The 13,873-nt window shown below is 42.0% G+C and overlaps 2 protein-coding genes across 9 annotated transcripts in view; one reads left to right on the plus strand and one right to left on the minus strand.

Annotated features, from left to right (window-relative positions):
- AIMP1 (aminoacyl tRNA synthetase complex interacting multifunctional protein 1) overlaps window positions 1–10,548 on the minus strand; it is a 36,110-nt gene extending 25,562 nt beyond the window's left edge. For 2 of the 8 annotated variants that reach the window (XM_083571713.1, XM_083571711.1), the window contains exons 1-2: window positions 10,456–10,548; window positions 8,434–8,532 (exon numbers count right to left, since the gene is read on the minus strand). In XM_083571713.1, coding sequence (XP_083427839.1) covers window positions 8,434–8,435 — 2 coding nt within the window. In that variant the 5' untranslated portion in view covers window positions 8,436–8,532; window positions 10,456–10,548. Of the gene's footprint in view, window positions 1–8,433; window positions 8,533–10,012; window positions 10,432–10,455 lie in introns of those variants that run through there. The other 6 variants (XM_083571710.1, XM_083571709.1, XM_083571705.1 and 3 more) reach the window with 5 other exon arrangements.
- A 72-nt stretch (window positions 10,549–10,620) lies between these two features.
- The window catches only part of TBCK (TBC1 domain containing kinase), an 84,179-nt gene continuing 80,926 nt past the window's right edge, over window positions 10,621–13,873 (plus strand). Inside the window, exon 1 of the mRNA XM_083571138.1 lies at window positions 10,621–10,709. Coding sequence (XP_083427264.1) covers window positions 10,679–10,709 — 31 coding nt within the window. The 5' untranslated portion in view covers window positions 10,621–10,678. The remainder of the gene's footprint in view (window positions 10,710–13,873) is intronic.

A 13,873-nucleotide genomic window follows, 5' to 3' on the forward strand; every position in this document is an offset into this window, starting at 1 on the left:
CAGCCAAACCAAGGTTTGCTCATGGCAGGGCAACAGCAGGAGAAACAATGGAGGAACGTAGTGGCCGTGATCTCTCCTCTGGAACCAGCACACTCACGATTTCACATTGAGCCATCGTTTGGCTTAGAGCTACATGCAAGCCAGGTCACAGTGTGTGATATCCTACAGCCGATGACTTAATTATTCCATAAATCACAAATACTTTAAAAAGAGAGAGAGAATGCAAGCAAAAGTCCTTAGATTTTGTATTCCAGCCACACTGACACAAGGCAGATCAAGCATTTTTCCCCCTGTTTGGATTAAGCAAGGGAAACAAATGTCAGCATTTAAACAAACATACAGAAATATAAACTTTGCTGCAAACTGTTTTTTCAAAAAACCTAGCACAGCTGTTTTGGTAGAACATGGGAACTTCAGTAGGTTAAGTTCAGCTGCGGGACTCTTGAACGAGTCAAATCACGATCCTACTCAATTCACATTGCGGAAGCTTAGTTGAGAGCTCTTTAGTAGCACTTAGCAGATTTCAGTTGAATCACTTCATAAACTTTTTACTGCTGCTTAAACCTACCAATTTCAGCCTACAAATGTGTGATCTGTAAGATAGTATACTTCCACTTAAACTTTCTTGTATTAAACTGCACTTACTGGGAGTAAGCCCCACAAAACTCACAAGAAATTTACTTCCGAGTAAGCATGTACAGGACAGTGATGTTACTCAAAGAAAGCAATGAAACTAAGAGTACAAGGTTAAGCACTTCCTCAGTAGCGCTATATGTAAGATAATACCGATAACAGCTGAAAATAGATCACCAGGGAATTTTTTTTAACAGGCTCTGTTACAACAGAGAAGTCTCCCTATGACTAGTGTATCTATTTTGAACTGCTAGGATTTCAATCTCTGTTGTCTAGTTCAGGCAGTGCACTGATATTCTACACAATTTCTACACTGAGCAGAATACAGCCATACAAGAACCCTAAGTAAAACTGCTCAACATCTACAATTCTAAAGATAGTCATTGCAGAAGAAGTATGCCAACAGCGGTACGGAGACAGATTTTACCACTGCCAAACAGGCAAGTTGCTTTTCTATTTAAAACCAGAATGCCTTTTCAGCTACAGATTTTTATTTTTTTTAATCTCTGGATACACTCTTCTCTTTTGCCTGCGCTGTAGCTGTTTAGGACAGTGGCCCTAGTTTCTAACTCTCAGAGTCCCACATCTCTTTGTCATTTTGGCAGAACATTTTACTGTATGGTAATTGGAATAATTAAACCATCCCAAGTACATTTTTAATATCATTCTAATATGAATACAAACCCATTCAGACCACAAAGTCCCCCCCCCTTCTAAATACAGTCTATAAAGTATGTTGAGTTATGTGGGAACAATCACACTTGCTGGTCTAGCAAATCTTTCTGGCCACCCATTCAAGACTGAGCTAACGATTCCACTTCTGCTCTCTGGATACTAAAATAAGGATGCTATAACAAAGATGTGTACAATAACTTCTCTTTCTCACAGGCTACAATGGTGCATTTGCCAGCTAGCTAATCTTATCACAAACTGTCAGGGAACTGCCATCAGAGCCAGAGGCGGAGGGAAGGCTCCCGAGGGATGCCGGAGAGGGTCCCAGTAGGGAGAGAGGCAGCCCATCTGCTGGGGAAGGAAATCAGCATAGTACCAGTGGAGAAGGGGGGCAGATGGGGGAATCGGCGAGGGGGCTCCAGGACTCCTCGCCAGAGACCAGCGGGGAGAGCACGGGTCCTCCGCTGCCCACACCCTCCCTGCGCAGAAGACTTCCGCGCAGGGAGAGTAGGAGGAGACTTGGCGTCAAAGAACTTCTTTGCTGGAAGAAGTTCAAGAAACGCCCACTGACGGATTCTGCCAGCGATTGAGACAGCCACGGGTGAGTGGCTGTCCAGACAGAAAGGGTTCACCCAGGTAGCCCAGCCAGGTGTGGCGACGATTTACGCACGAGCAACCCCTAGAACCATTACACAAACATACCCACACCGTGTTATATATTGATTTGAGTTCTAAGCAGCGTTTGAAATTTGCAGCTGCATTGTGTACCTGGCTACTGGCCACAAGCCTGGGGATCCTTGGATCTTGACTGTTTTCACACACTAGTAACACATTCTGTAGAATTCTATCCGTTCTATTTTATCTATGCAATCAGAATGAATTTCAGAAACCAAAAAGTCATACAGTCGTACCTTGGTTCTCGAATGGGATCTATTCTGGAAGTCCGTTCACCTTCCGAAAATGTTCAAAAACCAAGGTGTGCCTTCCGATTGGCTGCAGGAGCTTCCTGCATTCAATCGGAAGCTGCGGAAGCCGTGTCGGACGCTTGGCTTCCAAAAAAAGTTCACAAACACTTCCGGGTTTGCGGCGTTCGGGAGCCAAAACGTTCGAGTCACAAGGCGTTTGAGAACCAAGGTACGACTGTATTCAAAATATGACTTTCCAGACGTCTGGCTCCAAAATGGCTACTAGGCATTCCGTTTTGGTGACTGTAACCCTGGTTTAAGAAGCCATTTGGTGCCTAGCTTATATAGCTGAGTTTTTAATACTGGTTCTAAGCTACCATGCACCCATGTTACTCTCCCTTACAAGTTCTCTGTGGAAGCTTTCATGCTTTACAAAAATAGAAAGATAAAAGTATTATGCCTAACTGTGGAAGTAAAAAAAAATAAAAATACAGCAAAAGCCTGAATATGAATTTGTACAGAAGCATTACCTTTGAAAAAAATGGGAAAATGCAATATTTTTCTTTTAAAAAATCTTATTATATTGGTTCACTGACACATAATCATATAGTTAATTCTACAGCCCTGAATGGGCAAGGGAGTTAGCTTTCTTAAAATTGAAGTCACACAGGAGAACAATTTAAATTGCAAATTGGCTCTGCTTGGCAAGCAGGTCTTTTCTCCCTCCAGGTGCTGAACAAAGATGATCCCACAGCAGTCTCGACCGAAATAGAGTCTCAACCAACACTTCTACCTCTTTCCTCATCTTCATACAACTGTTATTAGTCTAACTTGGGTGGAATGGAATAGTCACTTGAATTTAGACTCCCAAATGACAGCTGCACTGACAAGATAGAAATCACATTCCTTGATCATCTGCCTATTTACTCAGAATCAAGTCTCCCTAAGTACAAAGTATGGTATCCAATGAAGTAATTTGCTTAGTGCAAGGACTTCTGGCTGTGCAACATAACTTCCGGTTTCACTGATTGCACCCGACTAGAACTGTTCTGGAGGTGTCTCCAACCCTCTGGAGCAAATCTGGGGAAGATGGGGGGTGGGCGAGGAAGTTCTGTTGCACATACAGAAATATATGTGCTAAACAGAACTACTTCATTGGACACTACCTAGTGAAACTAAGGATTCCCGGCCTGCAATGGATGCCTAGGATTGCAGCGTAAACAATTTCAGCTAAAACTGCAGGCTGTTATCAGCATGGATGTAGTTCACTTCAATCCAAATGAACCCAATTCCTTCGCAAAAAAAAGTAGTAAGCAGTGAAGTTTGGAGAATTAATCAGCAAATTTTCCATTAACTTTAGTACATACTGAAAAATAGGTATTTGGTCTATTTAGACTAGGATCTTAGGTGTTTGCTGACAGAAGGGGTTTTTAACAAGGAAGGGTTCTTCCCATGAAGGAATTCTTCCTCCGTGAACAGAAGCTTCTCCTGATCACAAATAAAAACTTAGGACCCAAGCCACTAATAATTTATTTTTCGAACACCTTATGCCTGAATGGCTTGAACCTCCTCCTATAGCTAATGGCAATCCTCCTGCTACACAAGGGATAGTTTGAAGTCCCATATACAGTACTGTTGGATATACATGAAACGCTGTCTGGTGTTCCACCCAGAAACAACACTTACACAATAGACATGTTTAATAGCCTCCACATGGCTCTGGTACAGCCACAGTTTTCTGATCCATTACCTGCTTCTGGCCTTTTAAATTCCAGACCAGAGCTGCAACTAGCAAATTATCAACCACTGACCAGAGGATTGGCTGTATGCATAAGAGCCAATTTACACTCCTACTCAGCCAAAGCTCACTGGAGGGCCATGGGCGGTCACCCTCTCTCATTCCTTAGGCCAAGCCTGCTTTGAGATCATCTGCATTCAGCACCTGGAGGGAGAAGGGACCTGCTTGCCAAGCAGAGCCAATTTGCAGTTTAAATTGTTTTCATGTGTGACTCGAATTTTAAGAAAGCATGCTATCCAAGCAGTTGCTAAGTTCCACTTAAACATTTGCACAAATAAAATCTCAAGGAAAGCGCAGAGCATTGGAATGCTTTTGGAAAGGCAAGGCTTAATGTGTGACTGAAGAATGCATCATTGGATGAGGAAATCTCAGTACGGGTTCAGAACGGGACCAGTGTGGAAACAGAAGGCGAGATGGCACAACTTTCATGTTAAGGAGAAAGGGTTGGGAAGAAAGAAGGTCTATGGATAGCCATCTCCTTTCACAAAACCCAAAATTATCTTCATTGTTGGGAAGTTATTGCTAGTTACAATACTATGATGATCTGGATAAGAGTTAACAAAATTGAATGCTGGCAAGACAAAATAAATTATGATTAGCAAGCTGGAGCTGGGGAAAGTGTGCATCTTGGGTGTGCTCCAACACACGACTTTGATGCTTGACTCCTAAAGCCACAGCTCTGGTTAGAAACACATTTTACCAGATTTAGATGGTCAAAGAGGCAGCTATAACTTGTCCTCTAGCCAAGTTCTCACCACTGTTATTCATCCAATGGCAAGGTCTTACTTAGATTACAAAAACATGCTCGACGTTGGGCTCTCCTTAGAAAGTTAGTAAGCTTAACCAGTTTAAAATGCAGTGGCCCGCTTTTTGGAAATAGTTCCAATCCGGAGTCCATTTTAACTGGCTGATATCCTATGGAATAGTCTCCCTATAGAACTTCAGAGGGCTTCCTTTTGCATCCACCATCAGCAGCTTAAGATACTTCCCCCACCCAAGCATTTATGTTGAATAGATTTATGGTTGATCTGTTATTAGTCTTGTTTTGAGCAGCTGTTTCAGCTGTTGTCTGATATTTTTATGGGCTTTTAAATTCATTAATGGTTTTTTAAAAAACTTTTTACATGTTGGTTTGAATGCCCATTTGGCTGGAAAGGTGATTAAGTAGTTGTATAAATAAACTTGCACCACAGGCCATATTACTATGGCACAAACTTACAATTATTCCTTTCATTTATGTTACTACCCACAATTAAATTTACATTCTCCTCTCCCAGGTTCCAAAATGCCTAGTCCCTGCACTCATTTTAAAGCACAGTTACCAGAGCTTCATACGAAAGCTTCTGCTATGGGCCAAAGAATGCAATCCTATACATGTTTTATTGCTGGTTTGGAAAGAAGTGTTATGTTGTCATAGTGAACTGCATTTTATTATAAATTCTTTTTTGGCTATTTTTTAACAGATGGGCTTTCTGCTGGAATGAGATATACTTCCAGGTAGGTGACTAGGGAACAAGCCCCACTGAAGACAATAAAATTAATTTCATCGATCATAGAATTTTAAACTTGGAATGTACCACAAGGTCATCTAGTCCAACCCTCCTGCAATGCAGGAATGTTTCACCCAATGTGGAACTCAAACCTATGATCCTGAGATTAAGAGCTAAGATTAAGAGTCTCATACTCTACTGACTAAGCTATCTCAGTAAACGAGCAGACAACCAAGCTGTGAAGCACATTAATTCTAAGTGATATATTTAATGAGTTAAATATTTTTGAAGTGATATATTGGACAATAGCACAAAATGCATTTTGAAGATCCACGTTTCATTGCATGCAGATATTTCCACTTAAACATATGCAAGCAGGGAACAAAACTTAACAGAAGTTTTCAATTGAGATCTTAATGCTTATACATTTTATCTTTTCCATGCAAGGCATTTTAACCGAATTATACGGAAACATCCATTGTTGATATTCATCTGATATCTTTTCGAGCTAATCATTGTGCTATGTTTTAAAGAGTGTTTCCATTATAACTGTAACCTGTGCTATATATGCAAACACTGAGTAAATACATTATGTGTGAAGCAGCATAGAAGCTGCCAGAGTTGAAAATAACTCCAATACTAAAAGAAGAAAAAAATCTCTTAACTATCTCTTGGGAGGCCACGATGAAATATGGAAACAGATGTTCAGTTTATTTAAGACATTTATATCCCACCTTTTGCATAAGCCTCAAGGCAGTTAACAAAACCACATATAAACAATAAAACACAAAAGACATAAACTAAAGCCATGGTGAGCTAGTACAAAAACTATTAAACAGCAACCTATACAATTTTAAAAGGGGTGATCAGATAATATGTAAAAATAAAAGGCTTGGGATTGGGATGAACTTTACCTGCTGCCTAAAGAACAGTAAAAAAAGGGGGGGTACTAAGTGAACATACTTATGGAATAAATTTATCCATAGAGAAGGTCCTCCAGTTCTTTAGATCAGCATGATCACTGTTCTGTATTACAGTAATAAATGCTATTAAAAATAAAGGATACCACATTAGACATTTTAATAAAAGGTCACAGCTAAATAAATGGTTGGAAATATGGTCTGTATTTGAAGAAGTCAACCACAATATATTTACAGAATTATTTGGCAACACCACTCAAAGATGTAACAAAATGCCCTGGTATATCTTGTAGCATTTAACTTATTTAATTTGTATCATTTAACTTATTTAACTTACTGCAGTCATTTGCAGGTTTTTCCATACTCCTCAAAGATCAAGGCACTCTGACTATACACTCTTGTTGTTTATTGGGCAATCACTGCAGCTAAACAAGTTAGGTGGACTCAACATCAGTTACATATTTGAAAGTCAATGTCAGCTTGTCTCCTTGGAAGTGAGAAAATCTGCAGCAGAGAAAGCTCCAGCTGCACACTTGTTTCAATTATTGTGCAAGACAAAAAGATCTCCACTTTTAGCATTGCCTGGATATGTATAACGCTCAAAACCTAAACAGGACTGCTTCTTAAGCAATATTCTTTGATTCCTGGTTATTGTAACAGGAGTCTCAAAACTTTCCTCCTCACCTCTACAAATGTATAGAAAAATCATGCCTTGAAAACCAATTCAGATGCTTCCATTTTTAGTATGTTTGTCCTTCATGCCTGAGACATAGGTTGCAGTATTCCCAAATGTAGAAAGGCACTCACTTTTACGGTAGCTTGCCTAATCTCAGAGAACAATGCATTACAGAAAATTAGTCAACATATATAATGAGTGAGTCTGGTTTTTATAAAGGGAGAGGTAGTCTCAGACAACTTACAGTGAAATTCTATAACGTCTATTCAGAGGTAAATCCAACTGAGTTCACTGGGATTTACTACTAGGTAGGAGAGAACAGGACTTCAGCCTAAGAAGCAAAGAGAACACCCCAACAGGCACTGAATGCTGAGTAACAATAAGATTTTTTAAAATTCAGGGGTATAAGCCACAAAACATGTGGGATTTCAGCAGCATCACAATGCAGGAAATAAGCAAAGTTTTAATTAGGAAGAAGTTAAGGAAAAGTGAAGTAAGAGAAGGAAAAAGGGAGATTGAATGGGCAAGAAGAGACTCAAACTGCAGGAGGAGATATCAAAGAAAACAGTTTCTGGTGGATTTCCTCCACTTTGAAGAAAGTTTACAACTTTGGTGGCTCAGGAAAAAGGCAAGAGGGGAAACTGAGTAAGAAATGCACACACACATTGAAGCTAGAGGGTTGGAGACTCAAGACAGAAGAAAGCAAGTACTTGCTCACAAAGCGCAATTTGCTCCCACTATATGTAATGGCGGATGTCAACTTGAGCAGCTTTAAAATATCAAATCTGTGGAGGATAAGGCCATTGACAGAGAGGCCAGATGACAAAGCTTGCCTAACCAACGACAGAATTAAGAGTCCCCACCACCCTCTGCACTGCAGCAGGTTGTTCAACTCTCATAGCAAGCAAGATTAGGGAGAGCCTAGACAACTGGGCCACTGAGGGGATTCTAAGCAACTGGAAGAGTGATTTGCCAACTGTGAGCCAGCTGCCATTTCAAAATGCTTTTTGCCAATGTGCACAGAGCAGAAGCATAAAAGAAGAAAGGAATGGAAGCTACTTAAAGCCTCAGGACAAGCATAGTTGAACTCTTATAGGAAGAACTGTACCTGCCAGTTCTCTCACATAAATGATCCCTCAATCCTCACCTACAGAATAAAAATGTCCTCTTCTCGTTCCTAGTCTCAGGAAAAACAGTTTTAAAAATGAAGCGCTATGGGGGCAGGACACAAGACTCAGAACCCCACTTTTGCTCTTTAACATGGTCCACTCACTGCCAATGCCTACGTTTTGCTTCCCCTTAATTCAATGTTACATAAATAGATGTTAGCACAACTCACATTTAACAAGCACAGTCAGCGCAGAGATCCACGCTGCAAAATTCAGCAGAAGACAGGACCGCAAATCTGCTTCCTCTTCCCTGCCAAATCTGTAAGCACCTGATATCAGGAGAGGCAGCATTAAGCACACAAATATCTCTGGAGAAAAGTCGTGTAAATTTAAGAAAGCACTGTGCTCTCAGGACATTGCACAAACAATATTAATCACCATTAAGTATTATACAGCTCACCATAGGGATTAGTAATTTTTGCACTGTGTTAAGCCACTATGATAATTTAAGAGGCACATGGCAGGAGTTACAATATATTTCAGAAAGAATTTGATGGAGAGTTACCAACAGAAGCACGCACTGTGGAGAAATGAGGAGTGACAGGGTTAGCTGAGATGAGTAACCACCAACTCACTTCTGATGAAGCAGATACACCCATAGTTTGGGAGACTAGCTGTAGGCTAATTTTGTCCTTCCCATAATTCAGAGATTTAATCTGGCCACAACCCATCCAGCATCGATAGTTTCTCTCTACATTCGTCCCCACACCCTTCACTATCATATCTCACCAAGAGTCAATCTCAGAAATTGTTCTTTACATTCTCACGCTGCACCTTTCAGCACTATGCTTAGAAATAATTGCTTCAGGGCAATCTAGTAAACCTCTGATAAACCTAATAATTGGAACCAAGGCTTGGTGGAACTTAAATCTAGAATCTGCATCCATTTCCAAGGTTCAATCTTGCGAAGATAAAGTACCTGTGAACATGTACCAAGCACTCTTTCCCATCCTGTCAAGTAATAACCACAACCAACTTTCAGGAGCCAAGAATGAAGATGAAGTTGGCATGCAAAGGAAATAGGAGGAATGTTTTCTTAGCTCCAGCATTTCAGAAGCTAAACACAGACTGCAAACCTATTATATGCTTCCAGAGGGATAGCTTTGTTAGTGTGTTGCAGCAATCTTTTGTGACATCTTAAAAGATGGATAAATTCATTTGTACACTAGAGTTAGATACATGATGTGTTAGCACTTGACAGGAATGTAAATAGCTGCCTTGTATTGGGTTTATCTAGCCCTCTGATGGGCAGTTGTTCTCTACATCACCTGCTGCTGGTTTCTTTTAACTGCTGATGCTAGGGACTGAACTTTGGACCAAGCATAAGCTGACAGTATGTACTTGTATCTCCCTACTGAGAAAAATGGGACCAAATAGTCCCAAAACTCTAGATAAGACAAACTAGTTTAAAGGAACGACAGCGGCATCAGCTTTGGAACAAGCTTTCACCCAAACAAGACCAACGAGTGCCCACGCAGCCACCCAAGTTCACGACTTTCCGGTCCTTACATCCTCGCTGTGTCCACAGGATACTTCTCTCCCCCTCCCCCAATTGCTACTCTTTTCCCTCCCTTCACTTTTTCTTCCAAAATGCCTTTGAGCACTCTTTTACCCAGCTCCTCCTGTGCAAGTAAAAAAAAAAAAATTAAAATGACAAGACAATAAGAGGATTATGACTGTCCATAGGGTCTCTTTCCCCCACCTCCATTAGTGCGGCCTCTACAAATAGGCACTGTCACTATTACTTACATTTCATTTGCCACACTGACTTTACGACCACTTGCCTATACAAAATCCCAGTTGTGTGTGAGAGAGAAATCACCTATATTTTAGTCCACGAATGCTTATGCCAGAATAAAAACGCATTCGTCTTTTGGGTTGGTAGGAGACCATTTCTTATTTTCATTTTTTTGTGGTTCTTTCCTGCTGCAAGAGACCGACCCCTCTACAAAATATTGCCATTAGGGCAGCAGTTTTCCCAATTCCCTTATCTCCACCCCCTCCCAGGAACGAAGGGCTCCTTCATGCCATTTACAGGCCTTACCCTAAGAGTTCCCCCACCCCTTCAGCGAAAGGTAGGCCAGCGAAAGGTAACCCACCCCCACCCCTTATAACCACGAAGGGAATGAGAAAGAGAAGCGACCCCACTCAGCCTCTCGCCGCTCCCCAGTTTAACTGCCCCCAAAACTTACCCGCTCAGGATTCACGGGCAGCGGAAACGTGCCCGTTCTACGCATGCGCGAGCACGTCGCACGCCCCGCGGGAGGGGGAGAGGTCGGGGAGGGAAAAAAAAAGCGGCGTGCGCGTTTGCGTCAACACATTCTCTTGGCCAATCGGGCGCGGAGGGAAGCGAGGTGGGCGGAGCCGCGGGAGGAAGGGGTACCGGCGAAGGGAGAGCGAGGTGTGTGTGTGTTTATGCGCGCGCGCTTGTCTGCGCGTATTACAGGTGGTGCTCATGAGGGCTAGAAACTTGACGGGCGGGGGGAGGTGGATTTAACAGCCCGGGTAAAGCGAGTCGGGGCGGCGGGCGCTGGGTGTCATTGTAGGGCAGGCGGGCGGCGGCTTGTTCCCTGTTAGGTGCTTTGCGTTTCCTATAAGGCCTGGTTCAGGGCCGGGTTTAGGTTTGATGAGGCCCTAAGCTACTGAAGGTAATGGGGCCCTTTATATGTCCAGCTGTCCTTTGTCAAGAACAAATTGTCGCTTTTTGTGTGTTGAATATATGCTATATGGTAATTTGTGGACCTAATAGGTATCTAAAGCCATTTGCACATAACAGAATGTGTATTTTATCAAAGTAATTGCTGAACTGAAAAACAGTTAAGAAATATATTAATATTAATATTTTTTCTTTAATTTTTTTGGGGGGGCCCCAAGAGAGTGGGGCCCTAAGCTATAGCTTGTTTAGCTTATACATAAATCCGACACTGGCTTGGTTCTAGGACTGTGTTGTTATTTCATGTATCAGAAGGTACTTTCGAAAATGGGCTGGGGGGGGATGCTGTCTGCTTTTAATGCTCCCCAAGAATCCTGAAAAGGTTGCTTTTCCGATAGGTTGCCGTGTAGCTTAATCCTCCTTAAGGCTCCTGCGTGGCTTACTTTGAGAGGAAGTTATTATTTTGTGGTTTTTCACTTGTCCTCAGAGATAGGTAAGTTGATGTTCTCCAGATGTTGGGCTGGGTGAAAGGAGTGGGGGTGTTTACTTACTTAGGCTATAGTCACAAAGCCCAATTCCCACTCCATTAGTTTTACCTAAACCTGTGCCGCTGCTGCTACCATTCAGCCTGCCGCCTTATTCGCTCTGTAACCTTAACTTGACGTTAACATGGTAACCGTGGGGGTACAGGTGCAGTACAAAGCCAGTCAGATGCAAATATTGTATCGGGTTGTATTTGAGTAGACCTAAGTTGGCCATGCCCATCGACTTCAACGGATCTGCTCCGAGTTGGGCTTAGAATGATGATCGCTCAATATATTTAGCAAATATTTCACGGAATTGTAGAGTTAGAAGGGACCTCGAGGGTCATCTAGTCCAAACCCCTGTGGGTGGGTTGGGAATCCATCCCACATCCCTCATGTCACTCAGTGGTGTTTGGGTGAAGCAAGAATCTGGTCATCTGGAGCTAGTTTCCCAATATATAAACATATTAAAATAGCAGTTCTATATGTGTTTACCTGGGAATATGTTCCACTGAATCCAGCGGGACTCATGAGTAGCTTTGCATAGGATTCTACTGCTAGTTGTTGTTTTTTTTAAAGCAGAGTGTCTTTATTACAGTCGTTTGGAGAGAGAGGTGAAAATGTAAACCACAGGGTACGGGCTGGGTCAGAAAGGTAGATATATGTATCTAGCTTCTCCATGCTAGATCAGAGGTCAACATTATTATTATTAATAAACAAACAAGTTTTGTATGCTCCCCTTATGAAGATGGTAGCACCCTCTCAATGTGAAAATGCATCTTAGAGTGAGGGTTATGGCTGCAACCACCTTCACCAACCTGGTTATTCTGGACTGCAATTCTCACTATCCCTGACCGTTGACTGTGCTCGCTGTGGCTATTGGGATTTGCATTCCAACATCATCTGGAGGACCTCAAGTTGAGGAAGGTTTGTCTACATTATTCACAGGAATTATCATTCTCTACAGCTGTAGATTGTCTTGCATAAAATTCTTCAAACTATATGTATTCTTTAAAAGCACCCCAGCCATTCCAAAATACGATATTTCATAAATGGCTTTTTGTTCCAATGTTTCCAATTGAAAAACTGTGGGGTGGAGGGAAACCAAGCCCCCTCTGATCCTTCTGGGCCTTCACATCTCAATAGCTTTTCCCCAGGTGATTTAGAGCAGATCCTCCAAATGTCATTGGACTCTATGAGCCCTAGCCAGCTTGGTTAATGGTCACTGAAGATGGGAGTTGCAGTCCACCAAGAACTAGAGGGCCATAGGTACCCCAACTCCACTTTAGAGCTTCAGAGGCCATAGGTAGCATCTTAAATTGATCCCTGCAAAAAATTGTTTACCTGCAGTGTTAACCCTGAACTGGAATAATACAATCTATGTTGATTGCTGTGGTCAGCAGTCGGGCTGCCAAATTTGTACAGCCCTGCTGCAAAACGAAGTACATGAAGTATACCCCCAAACAGCTAAGTGACTAGTTTAAAAGTTCAAATTTGGTCCATAGGTTGCTAAAGATACTCATTGCTAGGGGATTCTGAAAAAGGAACTTTTTGACTGAAATCCTTTGCTGATTTAAGTGGAATTAAGCCCTTTTGAATTCAGTGAACTATACTTATTGAATAAGTGTGCCTATGATTGCACTGTTTGTTTTTAAGCATCAGATTCTGGAACAAAAAGATGCCAGCAGAACAGAGTAAACTGGGTAGCAAGTGGACCTGTGACAGATACTGTGGCTGTTTACACTCTTGAAGCATTGTAAATTGCCAGCTGCCTTTTCTGGTTTCATATTTGCTCCAGGTGGCTTTTTACACTGCCTTTAGGCATGGGAAAGCCACCTTGAAATATCACACCCATATGCATGGGGGCAATGACTGATAAAAGCCAGTGTGCGCTTGATGCAGGGGAAAGTGCATTGTGTGGGCCAGGAGGGCAGAAAAGAGCAGTCAAAATTTGGCCAACAGAAGCAGTCCTCAATCTATGGGCCCCTCTGGCAAAAGGCATGTGTTGGGGCCTCAAGCATGTTGCTCCTAATTTGGGGACTGACACTGCTTTGATGCTTGCACACTCAGCTTGAGCTATATTTTATTTCCATGGTGCGCAACTGATCATATTCCCTGTGTCATTTAGCCAGCAGTGGGTGGGAGTTCTGTTTCCCCACAACAGCAGCTCTATATAATGCCAAAAAGTGTTTGCAGTTCAGGGCTCCTACAGATGACCTGCTTATGGAGCATTCATTCTGATTTGCATGAGTGTTCATTCAGATTGGTTCATGGGGATGTTATAGGACATTAAACATGCATCCTGATTTGTCTGCAGGTTGCTTTAAAAACTTCCCAAACTTTTCAGTGCATTTCTCCATCATATTCTTAACATAAAAAGTCCATTGATGGTTGCTATTTTTTTAAGTGGATTTGGTGATCCAGGGCAACAGG

This window comes from Podarcis filfolensis (assembly GCF_964270895.1).
Source record: "Podarcis filfolensis genome assembly, chromosome: 9".
Taxonomy (NCBI): Eukaryota; Metazoa; Chordata; class Lepidosauria; order Squamata; family Lacertidae; genus Podarcis; species Podarcis filfolensis.